Below are 25,299 nucleotides of genomic sequence, written 5' to 3' on the forward strand. Positions count from 1 at the left end.
AACCAAGACAAATGCAAAAGGAAAGGGAAATTGTGCATCCAAAGCGTTGGAAAGTTCACAGGTTAAAATGCTGTGATTCAACTGAATCTCAGTGTGAACACTTTCAAAGACCACGTTGCAGAAAAAATACATGTACAAAGTATATAGGAGAAACAGCAAAAATACAAAAATAAACAAATTTACTAAGAATATTTGAGATACGATCTTCGAACTTTTTAATCAGTGGGAACCAACTTGGGACAGAGAACAGATCTTTGTTTCCCATAAGCATCTGGAAGCTGGTAAAGGAATGTGGTAATATGAAACTTTTGAATATTTCGACATGAAGACGTCTCTGAATACAAGAAAATAAGAATAGTGTTGCTCTATAGAACACAAAATACAAGAAATATTCACTGAACACTTGGTATCCAGATAATGTGATTGCCTGCTCAGGAAGCAAATGCGAAAAACTGGAGGTTAAAGATGTGACTAATAACACCTATTATACCTAAGCAATTATGACTGCAGAATATTAAATACAGGCCCATATAAACGCTGAAACTGAAACGATTCTTCATCAGATATGCATCATTGCGAATGTCTAAAACGAAGTTATGTCGTCTTTGGCCTCATTTTAAAAAAATGTGTTTAATCTATTAAGTAATCAGCCATTAATTAATCTTAATGCGATTACTCTGGAGTGCAGATGAGCATTATTTCCTCTTCCCTTGGTTGCCTAGAGGATCTGCTGTCATAATATTTTCATAAAACGATTCTATTGAATATCAGAAGAATTAACGATGCGAAAATGTTTTCGCATACAGTGCATGTACAAAAATATGGATACTATTTTTTCATTGGAATGTTCTAATGGCGCAGATTAAATGTTAATCCTAGGCCGTGGGCCAGAATGCCTAATTTACCTTCTCAGTTCATAGCAGTATTAACCCGTGTTATCAGTCAAGACGTAAATATATAGGAAATGTTGTTCGTTAAAACAGTTCTGTAAGTATACCTCATCAATCTGTTCTGACTGTGTGTATACCTTGTATTGCAATATATATATATTATATTTAACATATATATATATATATATATATATATATATATATATGTATATATATATATATATATATATATATATATACTCTCTATATATATGTGTGTGTGTCTTTTATCACATCACCGTGATTCGTATACAATCAGTAAGCTACAAACGTCCTTTAATATCCAATTCATCTACCTCGGAAATAATATATTTTCGCTATATGTTACCGAAGGAATTTTAGTTGATAATAAGTTCTAGATAAATCCCCGTGGGCTCGAGCCAGGAAGGACAAGAACTCGGGACTACAGTGGACGTTTGTATATATATATATATTATATATATATATATATATATATATATATATATATATATATATATATATATATATATATATATATATATATATATATATAATTGTTCTTCGTCTAATGTCAGGGATAGATTTGTTCACGTAGTGATAACAGTTATTTGTATCTCATCATTCTTACACTTAATTCATACCCCATGCATACCAATTATTTTACGATGTTCACGAGACACTTTATTCCTCAGTTCTGTAAATAACTCATATTTTTTCTCTTCTTTTGCAGCCTCTTTTGCAAGCGGGCGGTCACGGTTCCACCATCTGCCAGTGCAAGACCGCGAAGATCGTCACGAAGAAGACCATTCCGATGCAGGTGGATGGCGAGGCCTGTCGGCTCAATCCTAGCATCATCCATCTCACCCACCTCAATAAGGCATCTATGGTCACCAAAAAGAAGGCCAAATCTGTCCCGTAAGTGTCAGCCTTGCGCTCTTTTCGTTTTTGTTTCACATTCATAATTTCCAAAATGGATTTTTCCTAACTCTAACATAAACACAGAAACGAGCAAACACACAAGCAAAAAACAGAAACAAGCAAATAAACCAAAAAAAAACATAAACAGAAACAAGCAAACAAACAAAAATAACATTAAACAGGAGCTGGAAACAAGCAAATTTTCGAAAATAACAAAATGACACAGAAACAATTTAACAAAAACATTTTAATAAGAAACAAGCAAACAAAAAAACACCAATAAGTAAACAAACAAACAAAAAATCCTTTCATAAAGAAACAAGTAAACAAAAACAAAACACAGAAACAAGCAAAATGTTCGGGAGGGGAATAAAAACATAAACAATCAGAAACAAGCAAAAAAAAAAAACCTAAACTCATTTTTCCTCGTAAACGACTTTAACTGTAATTTTTTTTTCATTGACACTAATGCAACCTCTTTCTCTTTATTGATCTTGTATCGGATAAATTCTCTTTCGACCTTTCGATGAGCAGCAATCCTTATGGGTTCTTTTCATCAATGCAGCTATAGGACCCATTGATCTTCAATGCCAGTTTAAAGATTGTCTTAACCTTTTCTGAGAGCTTTGTAAAAATAAACTGACGTGCGTGTGTGATAACTGCTAGAATTTTTTCTTAATTTCATAGATTTCAGCAAAGCGCTAATGACCGTTTTACATCTTAATTGTTTTATTCTCTTTTATTTTGTTTTGTTTCCTCTACAACAAAAAACCATCAGAAAAACTATAGGAAATGTTTCACTGAGTATACATGCCCGTAAAGTGATCTTTCATGCAAAGGTTAGAAAAATACAAATTACTAAAGTGTATGTTTACAAAATGGAGTTTTTGTTAATGTTTTAACCTTAAAAATACCACGTGGAGGTTTATTAAAGTGGAACTAGTTTTGACTTAATCATTGGGTCGTTTTCGGACTTCCAACGCCGGATTATCACCGTTCGAATCTGCCTCCAGTCTATCAGGATTCTTTTGAATTTCGTCATCTTGGTTCTATTCTGGCCGCCCTCTCAGTTTTCTTCTCATTGTCTCACGCAACTAGTTCGTCTTGCGTCTAAATTTGTCATCTTTTCAAGCTCACTTGACCCACTCTACAATATCTACTGTTTCCAGACAGCAATCATTACGCGTCCAGCTTTTTCCTATCATCACATTCATCAATCACAGTTTTCCCCAAATCATTCCATGCATCCGAAACTTTACCTCGACGTGTACATTTATTTTATTCCACATAGTTATATGTACACGCGCACCCTCACACACACACATATATACATATATATAATTTGTGTGGTTGTGGATTAATGGATTACAGAGATGTAAAATGTATACATGCCCTTTTGCAGGTATGTTTATTCGCAAGAAAACGTTCATGTTTGTATTTTTATACTGAATAGTGTAACAACAGTTTTGGCGGTGTTCTGCGTTTAGGACCTAACCGCGTTGTGGATTTTTAGGAAGTACGCGTCGATTAAACGGGGACCGTACTAAAATATGTTTCTATACCCGGACGTTTTTGACATTTAGAAAATGCTTAAGCTCCCTCCGGGTCATATATCAATTGTGGATGCTACTGTGTGTGATTACAATTCAGATTTGATGTGACGTCACCTTATATTGTGCTGGGAATAGTGTAGGAAAGTGAATTTCAGATAATGGGCACGTGGGAATAAGTTTGTTTAATTGTTCTCATGCTGTACAATAACATTTTCAGTTACTTTCATTGAACAATAGCAAGAATGCAGCCCTTTGACATTCAGAGTTCTTTTATCTGTCATCTACTGCATCAAAAACAGACAGATTTCTTTCAATTTGTGAGGCTGATTTGCGTGTCACTTTATGTGTGTATATATATATATGTGTATAGTATATATATGTGTGTGTGTGTATGTATATACATAAATATCTATATACACACTATATACACACCACTATATATATATATATACAACCCTCCTGTGTTTCAGCAAGATTTTCATGTATTTGCTAGCCCACTATCTTGATTCCAGCAGATGCTAATACCCATTCATTGGACATGGTACATAATGCAGGTATTTTTAGTTAGCACCCTGCCAGAAGTGGACAAAAACACACACTGCATAACACACAACAATAACATATATATATATATATATATATATATATATAATATGTGTTACCTATATACACATGTATGTATGCATATATACTGATACATATAATATATATATATATATATATATATATATATATATATATATATATATATATATATATATATATATATATATGTATACATATAATAAGTTAGGCAACAACAAAAACTACTGTCACATACACAAAAACACACTGTTACCTATACACACACACACTTAACGAACATATAACATACGCATATATATATATATATATATATATATATATATATGTGTATATGTATATACGTTTAATGTTATGTGATATATATTCGTGTGTGTGTAGTAACAGTGCTTGCGTAAAGTATGTAATGTGCCAGCGAGGATTTACTGTTGCCCAACTTCGTAACCTTTCTGGTTATTAGCGGGTTAGATGATGAGAGGCCTTGAGTAGTAACACCCGGGTTGACTTCTCTTTCAGGACGCAGCACTTGGAACAGCTTCGCCTGCAGGTGTCGAGGATCACCATGTTCGACTACGAGCAGCATCATTACGACAAAGAGAAGCTTCGCAGCGCTTCTTTCCCTCTGGGTATTATCATGATCGACCAAGACGCCGACCTGGAACAGGTGAGCAAACTTTAAGGAATCTGTTATCGTCCGCCAGCGGAGTTAGGAACGGTGCTGTTTTTACCCGTTACTTTTTATGTTTTAAAGGTCGATTAAACAATTTCGTCATAGAGTAGGGTAAAATGCAGATGACATTTAGATGACTAATATAGGAAAAGGTTTTCTTCATTTTAATTTGGAAGCAAATGTTCAGCATTCATATTAGCAGGTATGTGGTTCAGAGCATTACGGTGGAATCATTTGTGATTTATGATAATTATTGTTATATCGGGCGTTACTCACCATTTGTGATTTATGATAATTATTGTTATATCCGGCGTTACTCACCATTTGTGATTTATGATAATTATTATTATATCCGGCGTTACTCACAAAGTACACTTTTCTTCAGAAATATAAATTCAAGTAGACTGCGTTTTCGCGAATATTCCAGTACTGCAATATGTACTGGAACGTGGCATTAGCCCTCGTCAGGAGTGAAAGGGAAATTTTGGTTTTTGATATCATATGCTGTCTTTTATTTTCATTTTCTACTTCAGCGTTACTGAATTATTTAACATCGGCTAACGACACCTTTTTAAATCCAAATCTTCTAAACTTTCTTTGACCTGAAGATAATGACAAACGTATAGTGTGGGTGTTGATGTAGCTTTCTATCAGCTTGCCACGTAAATTGTAGGTCAGATTGGACCTTTCAATGAACGGTAGAACCGAATTCGTTGAATATTGAAACAAGTAAATCAAATTAATTCACGTTTGACAGTCGTAGGAAGTTAGTTGGTAATGGAAGAGTCGAAATAATGGAACAACACTATTTCCGTGTTTGCAATAAAAACTTAATTGCTTTGGAAAATATATGTTGCGATTTCCGTACCCACTTCCTGTTGTGTTGATATTCAACTCAACTAGACTATAAGTTTATGCTGTTTCGATATGTGTGCAAAACCATAAGTATGACCGTAGACACCGCAAGATTATCAACACTGTCAGACGAGCAGTATCGAACTGTGATGGATACAGCAAAACCACAAATTGGAGGAGTAGAGTGTGAATCACTGCCACTTTCTGAACATCACGCCTGTTTGGATAATACTGAATCATCCACAGTGAAAAAAAAGACATTGTCTCGAAACTGTTTGTGAATGAAGCTATGTTCCTGGAGCTTTTGGGTTAGTATTATTTTTAAGATAACTAGAACCACCGTGGTTACCTCTTCACGGGACCACCAGTCAACACTGTATTATTAGAAACAACCAGCCACTACCGACAAATTAATTCTACAATCACTTTCCACTTCCCATGAACTTATTGTATTTACAGAGCCGGGGTTATGGAACGCGGGCATCCAGTGTCAAAGATGGGGCCTAACGATGGAACGACAGACCTGCCTCTTCCAACTAAAGGTTACTAATCCAAGAGAGATAGAAGAAAAGAATTACAATGCTTGGCAGTATAAGGGAAGAACAAACATTGAACCGTTTAATCCAAGGATTACTGATTGAGTCCTGAGCTGTGGGTGTATTGTTTCATACTGAGAACTCCATTCAAAATGGAAACTTCCACCTGAAGCTTCTTCTTCACGACCACCAGTTATATTTTACTTATCAGAAGTGCTTTAATTTTACAAATCACCCCATTCATTCAATCAAAATATCTTCACTTCCATGAACTTATTGTAAGGTTACAGATAGAGTGGTTCTATAGGACGTTCCTGTTTCCTAATAGTGAGCAAAGTTAAGTCTTTCACCATCGAACGCAGCCCTTGTTTGTCACTTTTTCAAAGTTGTATTTCAACAGAGATCTTTTAAATAAAAGAATTGATCCCCAATCCTTTATCTGCCAAGACCAAACATTGAACCAGATTAATCTGAACAGATTGAGTCCCAATTTGCAGGTAAATGTTTAGCCACGCTGTCGAACTTCACAGTTCCAAAGGTCCTTTATTCCTCACACCGTTGGACTGTGGAACAGCCTCCCAGAGGATGACGTGCAGTTGGAACTTCAGAAGTTAAAGTGAAAATGCAATGCATTACTACCCTAACACTATTCTTCTTGCATTTTGATGCATTTTAATTTATATATTAATTTTTTTTTCCTTTTTTTCTGTATTTCCCTTTACTTCCTCTTACTTTTTCCTAATGAACACCATATTCTTGAGAAGCTTGAATTTCAAGTCAATGGCCCCTGTGGGCTTGTTCCATATGAATAGGTTTCATCTACTGCTGAATAATAATAATAATCTATCTTCTAGTTTTATATTCGAAATTACCAACGTTCTGAGCTTCGTATCATTATTTGATATTGGTAGAGTGGTCTCATGACGTCATTCCCCCAACGAAAAGGGAATACTCGCCAGTAAAGAATAAAAATACACTGTTAATCATAAGCTGATTTAGTTTGCATTAAACCAGCCCCTCTCCGTTTACCAGGGGGTAGAACAAATGTAGTGAAGCTTAATCTTCAGGTCACAGAGACGAATATGTGGGCCATTTATTTTGGCTCATTTTATATTTAACCACTGAAGACATCAGTTGTTCACTGATGATGAATCTTAGTTATGTTTAGGAATAAGCGATTGTTTTCAAGGAGATTCCTACACCGAGTAACTGTTATCTATATTATGCGTCGATGTTAAGAGAGACCACTGAACTGATTAACAGCTCTCCCAGGGCTGGCCCGAAGGATTAGGTTTATTTTACAAAGGAACCAATGACCTAGAACGCTAAAAGAATCCGAACCAAATGAGAACGAGAAAAGAACCTTTAACACCAGAAATAAATTCCTCTAACTCACTTGTCGTTAATAATTAGCAGAGGCATTGTCCAATAAACATAGGCTCGATGCGAGAGAGCGGAACCTTGGTCAAGCCAAAGAGAACTATAAAATTAAACGAAGAAAGCAATTAACGTTTTTAAGTTTTTGCTAATTTTTCGTTAAAATTATAATTTATATAACAAAGGTTCTGTATATATAGCCAGCAGCTATAAATGAATTTCAATTAAGTTTTTAAGCTTTTAAATATATAATATATTTTTATACATTATATATAATGTATATATATTTGTATTTATGTTTGTTGAATATAGGCTGATTTCAATAATTATTCATTTGATTTCATTCCCTACCCTAGTTCATTTTACGATATCCAAGTTTATTGTTATCCATTATCGAGTTGTATATAAAGTATCATAATTTTAATCCCTAGATATACACCGACCATTTAGTAAAAGTTTAGTCTTGATTTATTACATCGACAAAAGTAACTTTGGATGTGGAGGAGGGGGGAGATCGTTCCTTTCCACTGCGACAGATGTCGGAAACTTGATCTCGGCGTTCAGGCTGGAGAGCTTTGCCCAGCCACGATTTTCAATTAAATGTTTCTCCTGCATGCTGTGTGGTCATGTAGGCCCTTGAGAATCGTTGATTAGATATTAAATTATTACTGTCAGCCCAACTCTCATTATGGCATGAGGCAGAAAAACCTTGGAGAAAAATTCCACAATCGTAACCGTAATGAATACATTACATCTAACAAAATGGAGGGAGCTTTCGGAATCCTGTACAAATTCCCTTCTTAGCCTGATGACGTTAAGTTGATACGGGAGGATGTGCAAGATTCCTAAAGCTCTGCATGCTGTATTATTGATGCATTACTCCATCAGCGAAAGCAATGGAATTAGTATTGTTATTTTTATCTTAATTTAACGCAGCTTAAGCTGAAAGCTTCATCGTGTGTAGCCTCAAAGAAGCAGTAAAATATGGAGCAGAGTAAAAAATGCGGGCCAGGTTCACAGGCAGAAACCGAAGGGACCAGAGTTTTGTTGCTTATTAAGCTTGCTTTATATTAGCACGGGGTCCTGCTCCAGAAGCAACCCGTAAATACCCACAGTAAGCAAAAAACCAGGGAAAGGCACTTCGTTCACTTTAACGGGTGATAGAATATCACCGATTTAAATACCACAGATTTAAAGATAAGAAGTGAAGATGGATGAAAAGTGACTTGAGACACTTATCTATTCAGAGAAATGAATATTTTTAACTTCACCACAGATCAGAGGAAAGACTTTCATTACCCGGCTACAGCAAACACCTTTGCATCCATTTTACGCCTGTATTTACTGAAAGAATTTAATGTGTGTTTTTTATGAAATTTAAAACTCATAAAACACTTTAACACGATAAACCAAGTATTTTGTTTGGCAGTGCCTCAGTCCTGATCAGACTGAAGTAATGTCAGTCGAAATATATGATTGTGTCGCGTCCGTAATGTGTTCATGAGCTTTTTAATGCGTGATGCATTTTTAATGTCTGTATGCATGTATATATATATATATATATATATATATATATATATATATATATATATATATATATATATATATATATATATATATTATATATATATATATATATATATATATATATATATATATATATTATATATATATATATATATATATATATATATATATATATATATATATATATGGAGAAAGTAAGAAGATGAAAACTGGCATGACCTCTAATATTAATACCTGGGGACAGACTTTGTGGCGCCTGGTGTCGTTCCGCATCCTTGGTCTGATTGAGTGAAGTCTGTCAGAATGATGATTCAAGCCGTTTTTATTTATCTCCTCAAAGACATTCACTCAAGACGTGGAAGCCGTGTTGCGAATAGTAACTAAGAAGAAAGAAAATAGAAGAGGGGACGAAAAAGATCCCAAAAAAGATCCCAGAGAAGGAAACATCCCACGAAATGAGGTCTCATTTTTGCTTCCTCCGACCAGCGCTTTCGGAAACTTTGCGAATTGGTCGGAGGAACGAGATATCGCGTATAGGTTATCTCGATGGGGAATTTTTCCTTTTTCTTTCTTTCATCATCACTAAAGATTAAAAATTCCCCTTCAAAGAACACTGGAGAAGGAAAGTTTTCATTTAGTCTCTACAAGCGAAGTCGACAGCGACTCTATAAAATAGAGAATAGCTCCCGATCAAAAGCCTCATAACATTTTATGGGATTGCGGAGGCGGTTGCTAATAATTTTGGAGAATGTGTTGACATTTTTCTTCGTCCTTCCTCATTTAGGAATGGAAAACATCGTCAGCGTGGTTTTTCTTTCTCCATTTTATTTTGCAATAAATGTTCTATTCAAATTTTTCATTTTTTCTAGTTACTTTAGATACAGATTCTCCCTATCTCCCTCTATGGGATTTTTCATTTTTTCTGTATATTATATATTTAGATACAGATTTATATATATATATATATATATATATATATATATATATATATATATATATATATATATATATATATATATATATATATATATATATATATAATATATACATATATATATATATATATATAAGTAAAATATATATATATATATATATATAAAAGGTCTCCTTTCATTGTTTCAATTTCGTGACCACTTTCGTATACATCCAGGTGTTAGACCAAGAATATGCATAAGAACGGGGACCTGAGGTTACACAAAGTATAAAAAAACGTACTTTTAAAACGTAACGAGTGCTGAGTTTAACCTTAATGTTGTACAGTGAAGAAGGTTTCATTATTGCATTGAGTACTTTAAAAGATCAATTGCATTGTCTCTGCACGTGTGGTTGCATTTGCTAACGTAATTAATGAAAGAAAAATAATTTCATAAAAGCATTAAGAATTCTGTAATTTGGTAACGGGATCAACTTACCACATTTTACGTATGTTAACTGATGGCTTAGTTTATAAAATCGTCAATATTTTGTCCATTTGGGGAATATCTGCTTTATGGTGCTGTGATCATTGTTTTTGCGCAGTTTCTCGAATGTCCGCATTCTTCACCCTGATAAATTGCCGAGAGTTTCTCTCGGCCATTCTAGTGTCATTTTCTTGAGCTCCGCAAGTTTAGTTGTACACCTTTATTACTGCACTGATAAATGGAAAGCCAGGCGAGGTCCCTGCAGTTTTAATGTTCCTTGGAGGAATGCGTTGCCAACACCTGTTTCCATTTGCAAACAGGCGTCTGACAAAAAAAAAAAAAATAATAAGTTACTGTGTAAAATTTTCTCGCGCTTTTCCTTTCTCTTTGCGAGGGAATACTTTGGAAAAGAAAGGTCATGAGACACGGCCCAGGAATTTACTGTCACGGAAACGCATTTTCTGTTGTACAGGAAAATTATTGGGTTGAAAGTTTGGAAACATATATTTCAAAGAAAGTTAAGTGTACCGCTGTTGAGATAAATAGAGAGAGTTCGGAAGGTTCTCGAGGTCTTAAGAAAAAGATAGATCTGGCATTAAGGAAGTGTGTCTCCATTACAGTGTACTAAATCACTGAATAATAGTTATTTAATGTACGCATGAGATACTTATGTTCGGCATTGCTATAAATTTCATTGTGTTAAAGTGTGGGATTTATTTTTCATTTACACGACGGCCTTAAGATTATGAACAGCTATACTTTATATACTGATGAAATTTTAGCAATTTAGCATAAATGGTTCCTCATGATACTCAAGCCTATTGGCGTAAAGTTAGCAATTATTTACCTGGGAATTTTTATTTTAGATACAAAGCATTCACACAAATGAATGCGTTACCTAAATTCGCTCTCAGTTGAACATTTGAGAAAGGTGTTTTTTTTTTTTATTAAACTTTCATGTGCACATTATATCGCTTCAAAACAAAGATGTTGGTTAAGCTGTCGCTTTCATAAATGAAGTGGTCTTGGATATTTGCAAGCTGAAACGGCTGTGATTTTGCATATTCACGCCATCTATTTAGTGGAGGTCCTCATTGTGAGACTCAAAATCGGGAAACGGAGGAAAATATCATAAGCACCGTCTCATATATTCAGAAATAAGGTAAAAATAAGGAATTAAATGTGTAAATATTATCTGATGTGTTGATGACTTTATATAGCATATTGACTGTTCTTCCTGCGATCACACGCCCTTTTGTAAAATTAAAAGAAACACTATACCTGAAATCTTGTCATTGACCATTTGGATATATTCATCTTGTTAAAGTTCCTCGTTGGACAAGTCGGTAGAGTTCTCGCTAGCTAGGCCCGAGTTCGAGTCTCTGGTCGGCCAATGAGAATTAGAATTCATTTCTGGTGACAGAAATTCATTTCTCGCTATAATGTGGTTCGGATTCCACAATAAGCTGTAGGTCCCGTTGCTAGGTAACCAATTGGTTCTTAGGCACGTAAAATAAGTAATCCTTCGGGCCAGCCCTAGGAGAGCTGTTAACCAACTCAGTGGTCTGGTTAAACTAAGGTATACTTAACTTTTCATCTTGTTGACTCATTCGGCTGACTTTCAAACGAACGAGAGGTAAATGTGGTTTTATCCGCAGGTACACAAGCACATTAACAGGATGATGGAGTAAGGTATACTTAACTTGTTGACTCATTCGGCTGACTTTCAAGCGAACAAGAAATAACTGTAGTTTTATCCGCAGGTACGCAAGCACATTAACAGGATGATGGAGGAAACAGCTCACACTTGACGATCCACTCAGGACTTTCAAACGAACAGAAAAACTGGTTTTGTCCTCGACTGTAAGTACTAATTTTTTTGTCTTTTTGTCAGGTGTTTTCTCTCTCTATCTCTCTTTCAAACTCAAGAAATAACTTTAGTTTTTTTCCCGGCGTCATGGTAGTTTTGACTTGGAGATAACGGCTCACAATAAATCAAGTCTTCCTCGAAAACTGCCCCACTGTGAATTCACTCATTTTTTGTCTTTTTCAGGTGAGGAAAACGAATTCAGAGGCTTCAGTGTTAGGGCGTCATGGTAGTTTTGACATCGTATAACATTAAACGTTATGATGTCTTTGGATTTTGCCCCATATGAATTCATGTTTATTTTCATAATCAACATTATATATATATATATATATTAGGGCGTATATATATATATATATCGTATATATGAAACGTTATATGTATTTATTTTTTATATATATATATATATATATACACATATCATATATATATATATATATATATATATATATATATATATATATATATATATATATATATATATATGTGTGTGTGTGTGTGTGTGTGTGTGTGTTTGTGTGTTACAACAATAAAAGACAATTGCTCACCTGAAGTGTTGGTAGCCGTGTCGAGCGGTCGCTCTCTCTCTCTCTCTCTCTCTCTCTCTCTCTCTCTCTCTCTCTCTCTCTCTCTCATGAAATACCCTACATCTAGTGTGTACAAATTAAACCATGTTTATATAAAAAAAAATAGCTTATTCTGTAACTCTAACATATGGCAGGTTAAATGAAAAATACGGATGATAATAGAAAGTTACTGAACCACTTCCCAAACACATTAAACAGTTATAATATAATAATAAAGTGTGGGATTAATTCCCATCCCCATTTCAGTCACTAATTATTCTCCATTCTAATTTTGTCTTTATGTCACCAGTTAACCTAAGTAGCTATATTCCATAGTGGCCATGTTCACTTGTGTCTAGGCGTGAAACATCTGTAGAGAGAAACATCTCCCATCAGTACTAAAACCAACTTAGTCTGTGACACTCCACAACAACATTATATAAATGATAAAGAAATGATAACAAAATGATAAGCCACCAAAATGTGAATTTACTGTCCATCTTAACACTCACCCTTACAGCAGGGAACTTGGCCGCAGAGTCCTCTCACTTGGGCTGCTCCAAAACGAATGCATGGTATTCTACAGAAGCACCAAGCACTTACCCCAAAAATCACTCCTCATTACACACAAACGCACAAACCCCTTCTTCACGACACACACACATATTCGGGTTCTGACTGGACATAGCTTCCAGAACATTCCAGACAAAATGCTGATGAGCACTACTGCCCACGTGCCGCCGACACGGTTGTATCTAAGGTGGCATTCGTTCAGGCACCCCGCTCTTAGTCCGAAAATGATCAGGCATTCACCTACGCGCTGAACGTCGCAAAACACTACATTGTCACGTAGTGTCACATATTCACAGAAACAGCGCTCGGCTACCCCTTTGTGTCGACCTCGACACAAATCATGATTATTCAGTTTCTAATCTGCAGCTTCATGGTTCACTCTCATTTCAGTGCTTGGCGATTGCTTCTCCTTGAAACAACGCATATTTTTCCACCTCAGAAATATGGCAACACTCGTCATCACGATAATTACTAGCAATGCAACTAGAACACCCGGTAACACCAACTGATGATTATGTGACAGGTCTATATAGTCAGTTTTCTTCCTCTTCCCCTTCTAACGCGGGCAACAGTGTTATCTCCTCTGCAGCTGGTAATTCCACCAAATCATGGTGATGAAGCATATGTTTTCAGAAAGATAATCATATTCCTGCTGAATATGATGAACTCTGTAGAAACTATCTTGCACCCCCGTCGTACAACTGCGACCCCTCGAAAAGGAACGATGTTGATGAGTTCTCGCAGATTTTGGTGAATCTGCAGCTTCTACAAAAGACTGCTGTGGATGTGACATACACACACACATATAAATTATATATATATATATATATATATATATATATATATATATATATATATATATATATATATATATATATATATATATATTCTTTCCTTGGTTTTTCGTCCTTTTTCCTTTAGAAGGGGTTGTTGCAGGAAGGATGTAGCCTCCTGCTTTCAGCATGTGTCAGGGAGTTGAGATGCTAGCCCCAAGACCTTTCTTAACCCTCGGAGACGCTAGTACCCTTTTACAGCTAGGTGGACGGATGGCTTGGAGAATTCTGGGACCTACGATTGCACTATATGTATGTATATATATATATATATATATATATATATATATATATATATATATATATATATATATATATATATATATATATATATATTATATATATAAATATGTAAAATGTGTGTGTGTGTGTGTGTCTGTGTATCACTTCTAAATGAACTAGTGCCTCTCCAATCAAACCCCCTATTCCCTAGCGTGGGTCTTAATATTAGGTTTACAATGACTGTCCAAGACGTCACCTTTCCATCTTCTGAGTCTGACAAAGTACCCTGACTCACAATGCGTGGTATTCCATCTCAATACACGTTATATGTGCTGCCCAATGCGGCATTTAGAGAAACATGAAATTTGAGATAATTTTTTTCGTAAATTTTTTTAGATCTCTAATTCATAGTGAAATGGCTCCTCCGCCAGTATACCAAACACAGGTCTTGGTGCTTTTCTTGAAACAGTCTACCTCCATTATAGGTGTGTAGTAAGAACACGTCTCTTGCTCTCATAGACGGATGTGGGTCTTGTGATGTTACAGACTCTATTTGATATTCCTTTTTATGTGATTTGGAACGAACTGCAGCAGCACCTTGTCCCCACACGTGTATCCTTTTCCATTTCATTCTTGGATGTTAGCCGGCTTCCCAAACATTTAAAATCATGTTTTCATGATCTACGTCTAATCCCACTCCAAACGCCTCTCTCCCAAATGGTTAGGACAGGGATTCGATGTTTTGCTTCGATGGTCGGAGTTGTATAGCTGCATCATGTGTAAAGGCCAAGATTTTAGTACTGACTTCTTGTAAGTGAACGGCAGTTTAGACTTCCTCGATAGGTGCCCTTAATCAAGTTCAAAATATTTTGTTGTGTGTTTTTTTTTATCTGAACGGAGCTCGTGCTTTTTCTGATGGTTTATTATTTTCGTCCACATACTTTCATGGCCTCTATGGCTCCTCTTACAAAGATGCATATGCTTTCATATATATATATATATATATATATATATATATATATATATATATATATATATATATATATATATATATATATATATATATATGCACACACACACACACACACACGCGCACACACACACACACACACACACACACACACACGCAACATTAAGCCGTTTCGTATAACGAGGTATCTCCAGAAAAAAAAATTAGAACAGTGGTCAGTTCCTTCTTTAATTGCTGAATGGTGTGGAGAACCATTTCTAGGAAATTTCCACAACGCTAGCTGCTTTTATGTAATTGCACAAAATAATCATCACCGACACATGAAGCTCCCTTCCTATACTGCATCATTTACCTTTCATCTATAAACTCCTAGACTTCTGGATGTTAAAGTCCATCCTTACCATTACCTCTTACATTTTCATATTACCGAAATATTTCAAAACTTTTATGCCTCCTTGCACCTACACTTTTCTTAACCTTTCAGTTCTCTCTGTGCCACATAATACTAAGCATACACTTCATCTCAATAGCTTCAACATTTTTTTTTCAATTTCGCTCACATTCAGCATTCACATTTCACTTTCACAAACACTTCTCAATCTTTTTCTCACATCCTGCGACCACATCCTACCACCGTGCATAAGGTTTACCCATAAATACTTGTACCAATGCTTCTTTCATTTACTTTTAACCCATTGGTTTAGCTAATACTCTGAGACTTCACGAGTTTCTGCATTATCTTTAAACATCAGCCTTTTCACAAACTCGACTTGAGAAAGATTTTATCATCCCGCATCTTTACACCTACGTCTATAGTAGTTTCCTTTCTTGGACTTTATGCACTACTTCATCTCTTGCATATATATATATATATATATATATATATATATATATATATATATATATATATATATATATATATATATATATATATATATATATATATATATATATATATGTATATAATATATATATATATATATATACATATTGAGAGAGAGAGAGAGAGAGAGAGAGAGAGAGAGAGAGAGAGAGAGAGAGAGAGAGAGAGAGAGAGAGAGAGAGCTGAGAGCGAGAGAGAGATACTGTGTCTGTATATAGATATGGCTGAAGTCGTAAGGAAGAGCCTTAATAAGAAATTAGAAAGGCAAGCGAGTAAAATAGGACTGAGGTAAAAAAAAAAAATGCAAAATAAAAAGGGAAAACACAACGTTTGTTTAAAGAGGAGTGGCGTCAATGACTTTTGTTGTCACGATGTTAGAGAACTTAAAATCAAGCTGAAGAGGAGATACTAACTCGCACATTAAGCTAGAGTATATTTCTGCCGCTCTTAATTTATTATGGGCTCAGAACCCTGGGATCTCCACAGCCCCGTCTCTTTAACAATTCATGATCACTTGACAACACAGAACAGCAAACTTCGCAACTGGTGCCAGTTGCGCTATTACTGCTTCTATGTATATTTACACTTACGTCATCTTTCTCTCAGTTAGCACTCTGCTGGCCCCGCGTTCGATTTTCCGGCCGGCCAATGAAGAATTAGAGGAATTTATTTCTGGTGATAGAAATTCATTTCTCGGTATAATGTTGTTCGGATTCAACAGTAAGCTGTAGGTCCCGTTGCTGGGTAACCAATTGGTTCTTAGCCACATAAAATAAATCCAATCCTTGGGGCCATCCCTAGGAGAGCTGTTAATCAGCTCAGTGGTCTGGTTAAACTTACGTCACTTTTCTGACCTGAAGCTAAAGGGAACGATTCTTCCCTCACTTTCTCTTGTTTTACGCACGCGAGCACACACTCACTTCAGTAAACAACATCAAAAAGATAAACGAATTAAGCAGTTTAAGTTATCTGGAATACATTGCATTTGTAATACAATGCATTCATGTCTCATGAATGCAGTTTTTCATTGGCTTGGTCTCGCAGGCAAAGCGGAAGCCATGCAAGTAAATTACAATAGAAGTTCTTAAAATAAAAAGCTTTATGTATTCTAAAAACAGGCAATTAATTTGTTTTTAGTTTCATTTCGACCAAGTGAACAGATTTAACCGTTCACTTTGGTTAAGATATAGTGAACAGTCTAAGGCTTTGTAGTCCTATATAGACGCTAATAAAGTAATAACATAATAATGAAGAGGTAATATGTTACACCTACCGAATACTTTTCATGCTTTGCAGTTAAGAAGCAGCTTTTGAAATCTATGAGAATATAATTTCTCAATTAATTCTCATAATTTCTTGTACTTGTAAACATTTCGGGAGCCACACATCCAAACACTACCTCTTCCAAATGTAGACCTGGACAGTTATCACATTTATAAGTAGTTATTCACTGTTCACATTTGTTACATTACGGTCATGTTGGGAACAGTTCTAGTTTACGTTTCTGTTGGAAAGAAATGAAAATTGCTACGTCCTTAACCTCAGAGTTAGTAAAAGGAAATTAGATGAGAGAGAATAGGAAATCCGATAAGTAACTTCAAAAGAAAGGCGAGGAGGAGGAAGTTAAGGGGAGGTGGAGCCGTAGAGAATACCTAATAGGTTTTTGGGAGCCATGTGGCTTGTGTGCTTTCTTCGCCTGTTTTAGTTAACTTTAAGGATTGCAGGTCTGATGCTGCACCTTCTATCTATCGGACAGTATTTATAAGGGATACTCTTAGGGTTTGTGCACACACACATCAGTACAAACTTGTGTACGCGATAATGAGAGCTCGTTTTGGGATATTTTGCAATGCGTCAAAGGGTATTTTCCTAGAAACGTTTTATGCAGAGCGTGTAAAGCAAAATTTTCTGGAGTAATGTTCCTTTCTTTAAGTTGCCCTGCAAGTTTTATCCCTCACATATAATAAAATGGGGATAACTGATTCCTCCCTTTCAGATCAGTTTCCTTAGATGAAAAGCAATGGCTAAATTAGTAATTATTAGCATGAAACCTACGGAATATTCGGATCCTGTGCGTGGGAAGTTATATTTACAATATGTAGATTCCATATTTACTATTAAGAGGAAAAATATGAGGCCAGCTATTCGCTGTCTTTTCAAAATATCCCTTTCTTGGTAGAGCTGGAGACTTTTATGAGAATACATTTAATCATTTAATTCACTTGATCGCTAATGGCGCTTAGTTAAGTGCGATAATTGCGTCAGTCCATTTTCCTAATTGGATAGCAACAGCATTGTAGAAGTCGTCTTTAGCTTTTAGTTTTCGGGAAATGGAAGGCAAGCACTGTCACTCCTTTTATCTTGTATAATTTTTATTTATTTTTATTTTCCTCGTCCAATTTTGTATATTCCGTTGAGTTTAGGGACAGGAACTGGGAAAAAAGAATTTTTATCGCAGTCAAAATTGTTTGTAGACACGCCTTTTCAGAATGGTTTTCAATACTGAGCTGATACCTCTTTACATACTTTTGGGCTAGGCCCGAAGGGGGGCGGGAGATGAAGGAAGGAGCAAGCTTAAGCACGGCGGTTGCAATGTAGTAAGGGAAAGAAAAGAAAAAAAATAGGAAGCTGCATTCGTTTGGCCTAACGGATCTTTATTCACAAGCGCATATATATATATATAATATATATATATATATATATATATATATATATATATATATATATATATATATATATATATACTGTATATATACAAAACATTTTATTAATGTAATTTCCCCTTTGAAATTGGTAACATCATGCAAGCCGCATGCCCATTTTTACCACAGTTACTACCACAGGCAACCATGCTTCTAATTCACTGCTTAGGACAACAGAAGCACATGGTTTTTAACGGAGCGTGCCTGGCCGCCTGTCTTTACCTAGAAGTCGATTCGGTGTACCCTATTTGGTACAAAAGTATGGTACAGAATACACCAAGAAGCCCACTACAATATATATATATATATATATATATATATATATATATATATATATATATATATATATATATTACAGTATATATATAAATATATGTATTATACATATACATATATACATATACATACATATGCAAATAAAGTAATATAATATGCAGTAACAGCTGAGGTTTTGTATTACGTGACCTAATTGCAGGGGCCGTATCTGCAGCGCAGTTCATAGCCTAAGCATCGAGTTCATACAGATTATCTTTTATATAACTTTTAGAGTGAATACTACGAAAATTTTTTTGAAAAAGAACTCAAATCTAGCTGCGCCCACAAAAAATAGGCCTAAATTTCTAATATGGTGTCATTTGATGAATTGTTACATTTAACTCGTTCTACCATTATGAACAGCCTTTGGCTTACGCTCATAAGTACGACGGTTTAAAATTTTGAAAATATTCTTTGTAAAAATATAATTAATTATGTATTATGTATATATATATATATATATATATATATATATATATATATATATATATATATATATTATATATATATATATATATATATATATATATATATATATATATATATATATATATATATATATATATATATATATATATATTGTTTAAATATATAATGCGTATATCTGTACTCAATATATACGTGTATGTATGTATGTATATATATTATAATATATACATATATATATATATATATAATAGCGAGTAAAGGACCGTGTGTCGAAAGGCCTAGCAACCACTCCGTTGTTTCACCTTTCCTTCGTGTCTTTTGCCTCGATTTATACATTCACGTTCCATATCTTTGTGATTCAGTTATACGCATACATATACATATATATATATATATATATATATATATATATATATATATATATATATATATACATATATATGTATATATCTACACTATATATATATATATATATATATATATATATATATATATATATATATATATATATATATATAATAAAAGAGCTCATGGCACTAAATACGCCCCACTATATTCGCGATCATCAAAAGGTTATTATTTCAAGCAGAATTTACGCTCCGAAATCTTTGTAAAAGCGTTTTGATCATAATAACCTGGCATTGTGGAATGGAAACGGGTTTTATTCACCAAAACTACAGCTCTCCCAGAAACAATAATAGTATTTGCAAGCCACCTGTTTATAGATGTAAGGGCTTTACTGGTACTTTCCCTACATAAATCGCACATCAGGTCACTTCCTCTCGCATAGGTCTTTTGCCACGAGCAAAAATACATCAAACAAAATTTGTGTAATCTCTGTTTAATATGAATAGAAGAGCGAATTTCATATGGTGGTCCCTGTTGACTCTGGAAATGACAGCGTGAATTGAGTGGGTCGAGCTCATTCATTGCTCGCAAATTATGATATAAGTATTCGAGAGCTCGAATATTAACAATATTTGTTTTTGTCATTATTTATATCGTCATCATTATTATGCTGACAAATTGTATTAATGCAGTTTTTCGTACAAACAAGTTATAAGCAATTTGTATCTTTAAACAGCTTTAACTTAATAGGGTCTCTTTTTTGCTTTGCTGTAAGTGCTGTTACATCGATTGCAATTTTTTTAAGCGCGAGTGAAATGCATTCTTTATCATTTACTAACTCTCGTCAGTTGCTTGTGACTCCAGGTAAGACTGAACAAAGTTTTTAACCTAAAGAGTATTGGGGATAACCTTTATCGACGAATTTATCAATACTGTTAGGTTTTTTAAAACACATGATATTGATATCTTAAAGTAGTTTGCGATTTGAGTAGTTCACTTTTCAGTGAATTTTTCAGTAAATTAATGTAAATCTACATTTGTGGGTAAGTTTTGTACGCCTGCATGTATTCGTGCATTTTCAAGTCTTTATACCGATGGGTTTCATTCATGTAGTGTAATGTATGAAAGCATGTATACGACTATGTATAATATATATAAAACGCAGACGTCGGGTAACCTATTTTGCCTTTATTCTAAAGAAAGAGTACTCTTCCCCCGAGTGGGTAGTGGCCAAATTGTTAAGGTGAAGTGTTCTTGACCGGCATTACCTATGTTGTGTGTGGGCCTTGCCCTTTTGTTCTCCCTCCTGACCAGTAGAGTGCCTCATTGTGAAGGGACCTCTCTTGTTCTGTGTAGTTCACAGTTCTGGTTCTGCAAGCTGCAGTTGGTTTCGTTTTTTAACAAACTGTTTCGACTAAGTTCCCCCTCTCTCTCTCTCTCTCTCTCTCTCTCTCTCTCTCTCTCTCTCTCTCACACACACACACACACACACACACACACACACACACACAATAAATATATTTTGATGTCACGCCTCATGTTTTGGTTTATGGACTTGAAGTTATTTGGTTGAAAATTTAAATGTAGTAACCATTTTTTTTTTTTTTTAGTATATGCTTCACAATATATTTTCCCTTACTGGCCCTTTATTTTGAAAGTATCTCTGCACATTGATATGTTTCTACTTCCTATTCGGTATTTCTAAAACTTATGTGGTTTATACCAAATATCGGTTTTTAATGATGTTCGAAACATGATACATTTTCCTGGTTCTCAAACGAGCACAGCTCCCGAAGCACTTGTATCGTAAGCTTTGCATTATTTTTGAGATGTAATGCAGTTTTGTGGTTGTCATTGGGTGACATTTTTTTATGGCTATTGCAGTAAATGAAAATAAGTCCTTTAGCAATTTATAGGCAATGAACAGTTCTTTCTCCACGAGTTTAATTGTTAAATAAGTCTAAGCAATTTCATTTCTTTGTATCATCCTGAAGTTCAGGTGTTACTAGCTGCTCAGTAACCTTCAGTCCAAAGAGATATGTACAGTGAATGTATAAGAATGAATAACGTCGATGTATTTATGTACAAGAGATGTATTTGTGTGTAATTTAGTAAAGTTCTTCATCAGGGTATCACACGCCATTCTTCATGACAGAGTTATGTTGAAAGTTTGAATGTGCAGTAAAAGGAGCTACTGCCAATTCCGTCTTAAGGTGGCCATTCTCTACTTGTTCTGCTGTATTACTTTTGACATGGGGCGAGGAACGATTAAGACAAATACTCTTCACAATGCCATTTTGTAACATTACCGCTACCACTTGAGGCGGAGTGTTGCTGGCGAGGGGGCATTGTACTCCTTGAACTCAAAAAGATTTTTTTTACTATTTATTCATTATGACGGAACTGTTTATTTAAATGTTATCGTTTAGGCCAAGTACAAGATATTTTGTGGTAAAACTATGTAAAATTGGGTCTTTTACGTTGCTATCTCCAAAATAATGCGAAATTTGCATTATATTGCAGCTTGGGTTGCGTAGGTGCTTAGCTATCGGTTAGACGTCGATCAGATTGTCGTGAAAAATCAGGATACTCAGCTCTTTAGAAGACAGTTCACTTGACACTTCACAGACGATTTGCAATTCATCATGAATAATTTTATTTCTATATACACACACACATATAAATTTATATATATATATATATATATATATATATATATATATATATATATATATATATATATATATATATATATAAAATAGATAGACAAAATACATGTTTGTATGTATATGTTTGTGTTTATAAATTCATTGTGCCATTTTGCGAGCATCTGACTTTAAGACAACCCCTCACTAATACAGTACCCCGTTAATGTTTGTGAACATTTGAAGACGTTACGTGAACTTTTAAGAGCGAGAGGTGAACATGTCTTTATTTTGTAAAGTGCGTAATTAACATTGACTTCGCTAGTGTCTCCTATTTACAGGCGAGACATTGCACCCTGAAAGTAGACAACAGCAAAACAAAGTCATGACCAGCATTATTGCAAGTCGGCAGATAATGGAGGTTGCTTGCAATTAGGCGGTCTTGTTGAACTGATCCTGGTGAGATCTCTGTCTAATGCTGTTTCGGGAGAGCCATTTTATGGCTTCGGCGTTAATTAGGAAAGTTGGTAAAAGTTTTCCGTATCTGAAGTTCGATAAAAGGGAAAGTGACTGTTTGGAGAGAATTGAGTGTGCGGTTTTCGTCCACATTTATCTTTTCCCAGATTTGTCGGGAGATTGTGGAACCTTGAATATACGGCATTTCCTCTTGGAAATCCTGGGTGCGTTGGAGCGGTTTTGCACATTTATTTTTTTTTTTTTTTTTAGATTATTCTGTATTAAGGCAATTTATTTATTTATTTTTTTTAGATTATTCTGCTTGAAGGCAATGTATGTTTATACGTTACTCATTCATATGTAATGCAAAATAGGTTGTGGTTCTAATATTGTAATTTTAATTTTCTTCTGTATGATTAATGTCTGCATTTGAACACATATACACACATACATATCACATATATATATATATATATATATATATATATATATATATATATATGTGTGTGTGTGTGTGTGTGTGTGTTTAATATATATATATATATATATATATATATGTGTGTGTGTGTGTGTGTTTAATATATATATATATATATATATATATATATATATATATATATATATATATATATATATATATATATATATTACCATTATACCATTTGTACGTAATAAAGGGTGACTCCAGGACTGAACTTTAACTCAAGTCATTGCCACATTTATACTTTATTTGCTGCCTCATGGATAAATCCCTTATCTATCTTGCACACACTCGAGCACCTCGTAAGAAATCTTAAGTTACAGTATCTTTTCATCTACCTATCATCCTCAGTTTTTGCTCATGACTAACCTGTCTCAAAACATTGGTTTTTCACCTGCTTTCATCTTTTACTATTTCCACAGATCATCATTTATCTCATCTTAACTCACTTATACTTTGCAAACAATTCATATCCAAATCTTACTTCCTTAAAGCAGTGTTGGTTACACATTCCCTATACACATTACTACCTTGCTATCCAAGGCTGTTCCGAGTTTTCCCAGTCCTTGCTACCTTACTTACTGCACTCATTATGTGACTCTCCGTCTCATCCCATTATCATTTGTTATTTATATTTCGAAATAGCTACATGTATTAACCTCTTTCTTCCACCATCCATGTCCATGTTGTCATTGATTGCTCCATCTTCCTCGTAACCTTATTCTTGCTTACATTGACTTTCGACTCATTCTGCTTACACACACTTTACAGTCTGCTTATTGTATCACACTTTCATTTCATTATAAAAAACATTCAGTTTCACATACCTTATCTTTAACAGCATAAAATTTCAACACCCTCCACGCAGCCTATACCAATGCTATCAAAAGATTTTTCTAGATCTTCAAATGCTAGATGCAGCGTTGTTCAGCGTTTCATTTCAAACACTTCAAAAACACACCTTCCTCCTTGTCTAAACCCACACTTTTTCTTTCTCCTATCAGTCTTTCTGACATCTGTCTTAACGTTGTCAAGGTATATCAAGTATTTGTGCTATGTCCTTATAGTACTTACAGTTGGTTCTGTCACCTTTATCTTTATAAAGTGGAATATTTATTCTTCTAACCAATTCCTTCAGTACCTTACACTTATCCAGACATTCATTACAAACCCCTGTCAGCCACGCAATTATATTATCACCACTACACTGCAGCATCTCGCTTGTAATCTCATCAAATTTGGTGTCTTCATTCGTCAGCCTTACTATTAGCCTCCTTACATTCTCAGTGATCGCTTCCACAAGCAGTTCTTCATTGGATGGGTCGATATCGTCCTCGGCTAGCACTCTGGTGGGCCCGCGTTCGAGTCTCCGGCCAGCCAATGAAGAATTGGAGAATTTATTTCTGGTGATAGAAATTCATTTCTCGGTATGAGGTGGTTCGGATTCCACAATAAGCTGTAGGTCCCGTTGCTAGGTAACCAGTTGGTTCTTGGCCACGTAAAATAAGTCTAATCCTTTGGGCCAGCCCTCTCTAGGAGAGCTGTTAATCAGCTCAGTGGTCTGGTTAAACTAAGGTGTACTGAACTTAGCTTCCACAAGCATTTTAATTTAGACTAAAGCTTTCCATGTTTGCGCCATTTGGTTCTGCTACTTGTCCGTCTTCATCATGGAATAACTCTTCACAATTTTTAAATACTCTA

General features: G+C 34.8%; 2 protein-coding genes across 2 annotated transcripts in view; both read left to right on the forward strand.

The window, feature by feature from the left end:
• Nucleotides 1-12,171, forward strand: part of LOC136833831 (eye-specific diacylglycerol kinase-like) — a 57,163-nt gene extending 44,992 nt beyond the window's left edge. Inside the window, 3 exon segments of the mRNA XM_067096130.1 lie at nt 1,621-1,805; nt 4,460-4,607; nt 12,072-12,171. Coding sequence (XP_066952231.1) covers nt 1,621-1,805; nt 4,460-4,607; nt 12,072-12,119 — 381 coding nt within the window. The 3' untranslated portion in view covers nt 12,120-12,171.
• Nucleotides 1-25,299, forward strand: part of LOC136833955 (eye-specific diacylglycerol kinase-like) — an 850,760-nt gene that overhangs the window by 279,140 nt on the left and 546,321 nt on the right. The gene's annotated exons all lie outside the window — the stretch shown is intronic.

This window comes from Macrobrachium rosenbergii, chromosome 52 (assembly GCF_040412425.1).
Source record: "Macrobrachium rosenbergii isolate ZJJX-2024 chromosome 52, ASM4041242v1, whole genome shotgun sequence".
NCBI classification, from domain to species: Eukaryota; Metazoa; Arthropoda; class Malacostraca; order Decapoda; family Palaemonidae; genus Macrobrachium; species Macrobrachium rosenbergii.